The sequence below is a fragment of the Solanum dulcamara genome, chromosome 4 (genome assembly GCF_947179165.1).
Source record: "Solanum dulcamara chromosome 4, daSolDulc1.2, whole genome shotgun sequence".
Classification (NCBI taxonomy): domain Eukaryota; kingdom Viridiplantae; phylum Streptophyta; class Magnoliopsida; order Solanales; family Solanaceae; genus Solanum; species Solanum dulcamara.
In genome coordinates, this window is record NC_077240.1 from 77,183,047 (window position 1) to 77,189,743 (window position 6,697).

The 6,697-nt window shown below is 33.2% G+C and overlaps 2 protein-coding genes across 2 annotated transcripts; both read right to left on the reverse strand.

Annotated features, from left to right (window-relative positions):
• Positions 1-242: 242 nt before the first annotated feature.
• Positions 243-782, reverse strand: LOC129884382 (ethylene-responsive transcription factor CRF4-like). Its single transcript, XM_055958691.1, has one exon. The coding sequence runs from the start codon at positions 780-782 to the stop codon at positions 243-245; it is 540 nt and encodes a 179-aa protein (XP_055814666.1).
• A 4,362-nt stretch (positions 783-5,144) lies between these two features.
• Positions 5,145-5,723, reverse strand: LOC129884383 (ethylene-responsive transcription factor ERF069-like). The gene has a single exon (XM_055958692.1). The coding sequence runs from the start codon at positions 5,721-5,723 to the stop codon at positions 5,145-5,147; it is 579 nt and encodes a 192-aa protein (XP_055814667.1).
• Between the last annotated feature and the right edge of the window lie 974 nt (positions 5,724-6,697).

Here is a 6,697-nt window from a genome sequence, read left to right on the forward strand (position 1 = left end):
AAAAATTATTTTAACCATTTTAAATAATATAATTTTTCGCAGAAGGAAATTCGAATGAACTCCTGACCATAAGATGGCTCCAACCCTGTGCTCAATGAATTTATTTACTTAAAAGCATTACTAGTAAAGATGTCAAATCGCATGATTAATTTAAGAAGAAAAAAACATACCAATACATTAGGAATTAGCTAGATTTAATTAACATAATTTAGAGAAGGTACAATAAAATAGAAAATCATTTCTTAAACCCTAGCATTATCTAAGGATGAAGATGGTAGGTTCATGAAATTGATCTCCTTTTGTGGTGGCTTGAGGATGTTTGTCACAGCATTAACACCTTTAATTGCAATGATTGCCTTGTCGTAAACTAAAGCAGCTTCTTCAGCAGTGTTGAATGTTCCTAACCAAATACAACCTTTCTTTCTTGGGTCATATACCTCTGCAACCCACTTGCCCCATTTTCTCTGTCTAACTCCTTTGTACATTTTCACATTTTCTTGCAGTAGCTTAATTTCTTTTTCTTTGGAATTTTCTATTGAAATTACCTCAACATTTTCATTCTCAACGATGATTTCCTTTTGATGAGACTTTTCATTCTCTTCTTTGACCTTTCCTTTATCCTCATTAGACGGATTTGTGAGATCGCAGCCCCACAAGTAAACTCCAACAGGGTTGGACGAAATAGAGGAACTTCCTTCGACTCGAACAATCGATTTTCTAGTAATATCATTTTTTGAGGGTTTTCTGATGACCTTCTTGTGATGTTTATTCTTGAATGTCATGACTTTATGAAAAGAACAAAACAACAAAAAATGTCACAAGTGTGTGAACATCATTTATGATTAAAAAAAAAATACTTCTGTATATAAAAATATTCATAGAACATTTTATCAATCGTACCCTAGCTAGCTCTTCATGAATTTCTTGAAGGAAATGTAAATAATAAAATTCACTAAACAAACAAATTAAAAACAAACCCTTTTACTCCAAAAGCATGTATCATATCTATCCGTATGTATAACAACACGTATCTACCTCTACGTATCTATTGCCATTAAAATATTTATGTTACGTTCAACATCAAATGTCACAAAATACAAACTCCCATAAAATTCTAGCTCAGTTTCTGTCCAGCTCTCAACTAGTGTTTTTAAAACAGAAAAGTAACATATCTCCATGAAAGAAGTCATAAATTTATCAGATAATTTTAAATATTTCAAAGACAACACAAAATCTCAAATACCTAAAGTAGCAAAATCTAGACATATAATAGAGATCACCTAAAAAAGAACAAAAAAAATTAGAACATACCTAAACTGAACACAAAAATCAAGAAACAAACCTTGAATTGTGAAAAATTTCTAACTCTTTTATTTTCTCTTTGTTGCATCATTGTAGAGCTTGTGTGTGAGTATATATTGAGGGGATTTTGTTACAAGTGTTTTATAGGAATATGCATGAGAAGCAGGTGGCAAGACAACCAATGAAATGGTTGAAACTAATTTCGTCTCTTACTTGATATTAAATTTGGGAAACATCCATTAATTTACTTCTATGCTTTCAGCAACAATGAGGGGAGAAAGAAAGGGATTATGTGCATTGCAGAAAAAATATTTTATAAAGAGTGAATACATCAAATCACTCCTGAACTTGGCATTAAAACTTATTTTAGCACTTTACACCCCTTAACAACTTACAAGTGAATTTAATCTCACCCTAACATTACAATACAGACTCACAATGAGAAGTGCATTAAATGTGGCACGCCACATCAACGCACGTCGATCAGAGCCACGTAAAAAATTAAATCAAGATAGATATATTCTGATCAAATAATCACCATGATCATACTTTGCGCTTACGTATTTTCGTAATACCGCGGGTATGATCTTGGGAATTCCACATCTGGTCAATGAAACTGGAACAAACACGGTGGCTTTCTTAGAATAACACGAAGCGTAATAGCGCTGAAGGGAAATTGTACAGCATTTTAAATACAAAGTAGTATATAAGAAATAGTACACCGTTTTAAATACAAAGCAGTATACAAAAAGACATCTTTTTGCACCACAATTATAAAAAATCAAATAATGAATCATCCAAAATTCAAGAAAAGTGGAATCAAATTTTTACTTTTTATGTAGATACAAACCTTGTTAATGAAAGTTGTGGATCTTGAGAGTATAACTGAGGATGTCATTAATAAAAGGAATTAGCTTCAATTTTTGACTGCCATTGTTGAAAAAAAATTAGCTTCGATTTTAATTTTGACTGTCATTATTGAAGGAAATTAACTTCATTTTGGGGACAATAATTATAAAGTTCGATGATTTTTATGAATTATTTTACTATCTTCAGTTTATATAAGAAGAAGGAACAAATTTAAAAAAAAATGAAGATGAAGGTGCAGAAACGAGTGGAGGAGAGGTGATAGGAGAAAGAGAAACGTCATTGGGATGGGAGCTTTGAAGAAGGTGAAAAAGTTGGGTGTATTTGAGGGGGGGGGGATAGGGTCGAGGAAGGAGAAGTGGGGGTGGGGTATTTTGAAGAATGAAAAAGAGGGTGGGGGTCTTCAAAGAAGAAAAAGAAAGACTTGGGGCAAGGAGGATTTTTTACTTTTTTTTATATAAATGGGATCAATTTTTTTCTTAAAAAAAAATTAAATGAATGCCCTTAATTTTGTTTTACCGCGTCAGCTTTTAAGGTGAAATTAAATTCACTTGAAAGTTGTTAAGGGTATTTAAAATTTTAAATGTTCATGTAGTTAAAGTATTAAAATAAATTTTGTTGCCAAGTTTAGAGGGATTTGACGTATTTTCTCTTTTATAAATTATGGTAAAAAACATACACATCAGAAATATCACTTTTTGTGAGCTTACTACTCGAGTTATCAGGTGTTTGCATTTTTTGCTTAAAGTATGACCGAATATTTATTAAAATATATACCAAAATTAATGAGTCATCTGCCATGTGGACGAAATTTTATGGGCAAATTAAGTTGCCACACGCCTTTTTGGCGATTATATTAAAACACTTGATCTGGTCGGCTCCGAGGTATGTTTATCTGATAAATTGTTGGTGATAGTTCGGAAAAAAAACACAAACATCGGATAGTTCAGTTATAAAACTCATAAAATGATATATCAGGTATTTTTTTAACCAGAAACTTCCTAGATATTGCATCACTCCACATAGTCTTATAACTGATTCTCACATGGCAAGGAACAAGCGCAATATAGTGCACAAAGCATCTTATGTTCGTGCAGGGTCTGAAAATGACCTCCACGTTTTTTTACCTCTCCCTAGAAGCTTTCATTTTTGCTTCCTTGATAATTCGAACGATCCAAAACTTAAGGGATAGAGATGGAGAGCACTTACCACTTGAGCAACCTCCTCTTGTCAAGACCCACCTAAAACTCTTGTCAAAACCCTCTCCTCAAATCGGGGTATAGTTTGCTGCCTACCTTAAAGAAAGCGTTAGTATTCACTAATTCCACTATTTGAATTGATGGTTTATAAGTCACATGAAAATAACTTTAACATTACTTGAAGACTCCGTTCTCATGAATAAGAAGAAGGAAAATACAGAGTTTGCATGAACAATGCATTTAAAGGAAAGTTACCAATAAAAGGTAACCCTATGGAAAATTGCATCAAATGGAAGACTAAATTGCATCAAATTGTAACTTCACTTGAATTTGGAAACTGATATACCCTAACAAAATCAAAACCTTCTTATGGCTATGTCAGCACAACAGACTACCTTCATGCAACTACCTGAACTCGATAAGAATAGATATTAACCCTAATTGCTATTTATGTAATAGATCGGAAACCATTGAACACATCTTTCTATATTGTAAGAAAGTTACCCTAGTCTGGAGAAAGGTTGGAAATTCAAAAGGCATTCATCTCATAAGAAGTTTTACCACTTCCTGGTTAGATTCAATTAGAAACTGTGGGAACCTCAAAATAAATATCAACATAGAATGGATGGACTCATTTCCCTTCTATCTTTGGACTATATTATTAACTAAGAATGATAACTATCAGAATAACCCTATTTCTCATACCTTACCACTTTTTAAAGCAATTGAATTTTTAACCTCTTCCCATCTACATTAAATGGAACCCCCCAAAAGACGACTATAAATTAAATACAGATGGCTCATCACTGGGAAACCCAGGATATAGGGGAATAGGAGGGTTGTTTAGGGATTCAAATGGCAATTGGATAAGGGGTTACAAGGTTAGCTATTATCTCATTTCAAATACAAGAGTTGAGCTTCTAGCGCTCCATGGGTTAAGAATAGCTACGCGGGAACATTGACACCTTTAATCATCGATCTAGATTCAAAATCCGTTATAGACAAAATCTCTAAAGATCATCCTGTTTATGCTAACATAATCCTTGAGTGCAGGGAGCTAATTCAGCAGCTGGGGAACCTCCAAATTCAGCATAGTTATCGCGAAGGAAACCAGATAGCAAATGCTTTAACTAAGAAAGGAGCTAGATCTAGGTGTTTTGGTGCTATAACAGAATGGACAGTTCCCCTTTGTTTGTAACTCAAGTAGTGGATATAGAAAAAATAGGAACTACTTTTGTAGGTCTCAAAAGGTCATCCCCTACCCCCATCATAGACATACTACTACCACCACCACTACTACTAAGTACTACTTTTATAACTAATGCTCCTCCAAACTTTACTAGCAGCACTGCTGCCATGACACCCTGTAATGATGCATATTGTTAAGTTAATATAATATCCTCTATTTACCAAAATAAATAGTTGTCTTTAGAGTAGGATCCTTTGTATGAACAAAAAAATTGCATCATATGTCTCTTACCAGCCTATGTGATGGAAATTCCTGTTTGTCTTATGAAACATCAATAACAACATTTAACAAGACAAATCACTATCCACAACCCATGTGTTGTATTTAAGAACCGAGGCCTTTCTTATAACATGAGCCTAATTCACAAGAATATCTTCAGTCAGAGTCTAGTAAAAATTTCATATTGCATACTAAATTTAAGGGGGGAAAACATATCCCAATAATTTGGAAGTTTCCTAGATTTAATTAATATAACTTAGAGAAAGTGAGCAAATTATTTCTTAAATCCTAGCATCATCTGAGGAAGATCAAGATGGTAGATTCATGAAATTGATCTCCTTTGGTGGTGGGTTGATGAAGTTGGTTTCAATTGATGGTAGGTCTCTTGGTGGTGGCTTGAGGATATTTGTCACAGCATCAGCACCTCTCATTTCAATGACTGCCTTGTCGTAAGTCAAAGCAGCTTCTTCAGGTGTATCAAACGTTCCTAACCAAATTCGATTTTTTGTTTTTGGGACTCGAACTTCTGACACCCACTTACCCCATTTTCTCTGTCTAACCCCTTTATACTTTTTTACATTTTCTTGTGGTAGCTTAATTTGTTTTCCTTTGGAATTTTCCCTTGAAATTCCATCGGTACTTTCAATGTTGACAATGATTTCCTTTGGGCATGCCTTTTCATGTCGCTGCTCTGAGTTCTCTTCTTTCACTTTCCCTTTCTCCTCATTAGAAGGACTCATCAGATTGCAGCCCCACAAGCGAATTCCTACTGGCCTGGACAAGACAGAGGAACTTCCTCTAACTCGAGAGGTCGACTTTTTTGTAGAATCATTTTTCGAGGGTTTTCCAATGACTTTCATTTCGTGATGCATTTTGTTGGATGTCATGGCTTTATGAAAAGAGAAAACAACAAAGAACGTCACAAGTGTGTTACTTCATTTTGATAATATATTTTTGCTTTATTTCTATATATAAAAATATTCATAGAACATTTTATCAATACGATTTTGAGGTAATGATATACCCTAAGGAGTTGTTTGGTGTGAGGGATAAAAATAAATATTCCTACGATAAAAAGAATAGTCTAGCGATAAAATTTTGATTGTCAAGTTTGAGATAACTTATCCCACTATTTATCATAGGGATGAAATAAGTTATCTCATATAGATGGTGGAATAACATATCTCAGGATAATTAATCTTGAGATAACTTGTTCTCAACCAAACGACCCTTAATTCTTCAAAATTGTAGAGGGAATGTAAATGGTAAATTAAAAAAAACTGCCGACTTCATGAATCACGAATCTATCGTCATTCAACTCTGAAAAATATATACATAATTAAATTTCTTTAAATACATATATTTATGTTAAGTTTTGCATCGACGATCACAAAACACAAACACAAGCTCACATAAAATTCTAAATCCACTTCTTTCCCGCTCTTCTCTATTGTTTTTAAATAGAAAAATTACATATATACATGGAAGAAGTAATAAATCCATTAAAGAATTTTAAAAATTTCAAAAATAGCTCAAAACCCCAAATCTAAACCTAAATTATCAGAATTATAACATTTGTGACTAGAAGCTCATCTAGCATAGAGATATCACATAAAAAAATGTAATTGGATGCCAAAAAAATTGAAAATAATAATAATATTAAAACAGAAGTGAACATAAAATCAAAAAACTGACCTAGAATTGTAACAATTTTTTTTTCTTTCTCTGATTGCTTGATAGCTATGAAGTAGTATTTGTGTGAGTATTATATTGAGAGATTTTGAGGACATGTGTTGTTGTGCAATATGCATGACAAGCAGGTGGCAGTGTCGGTTGACATATGAAATGAAACGGCTGAAAC

Excerpts from the sequence above, each read along its gene's own strand:
- LOC129884382 (XM_055958691.1), bottom strand. The coding sequence starts at position 782 with ATGACATTCAAGAATAAACATCACAAGAAGGTCATCAGAAAACCCTCA.
- LOC129884383 (XM_055958692.1), bottom strand. The coding sequence starts at position 5,723 with ATGACATCCAACAAAATGCATCACGAAATGAAAGTCATTGGAAAACCC.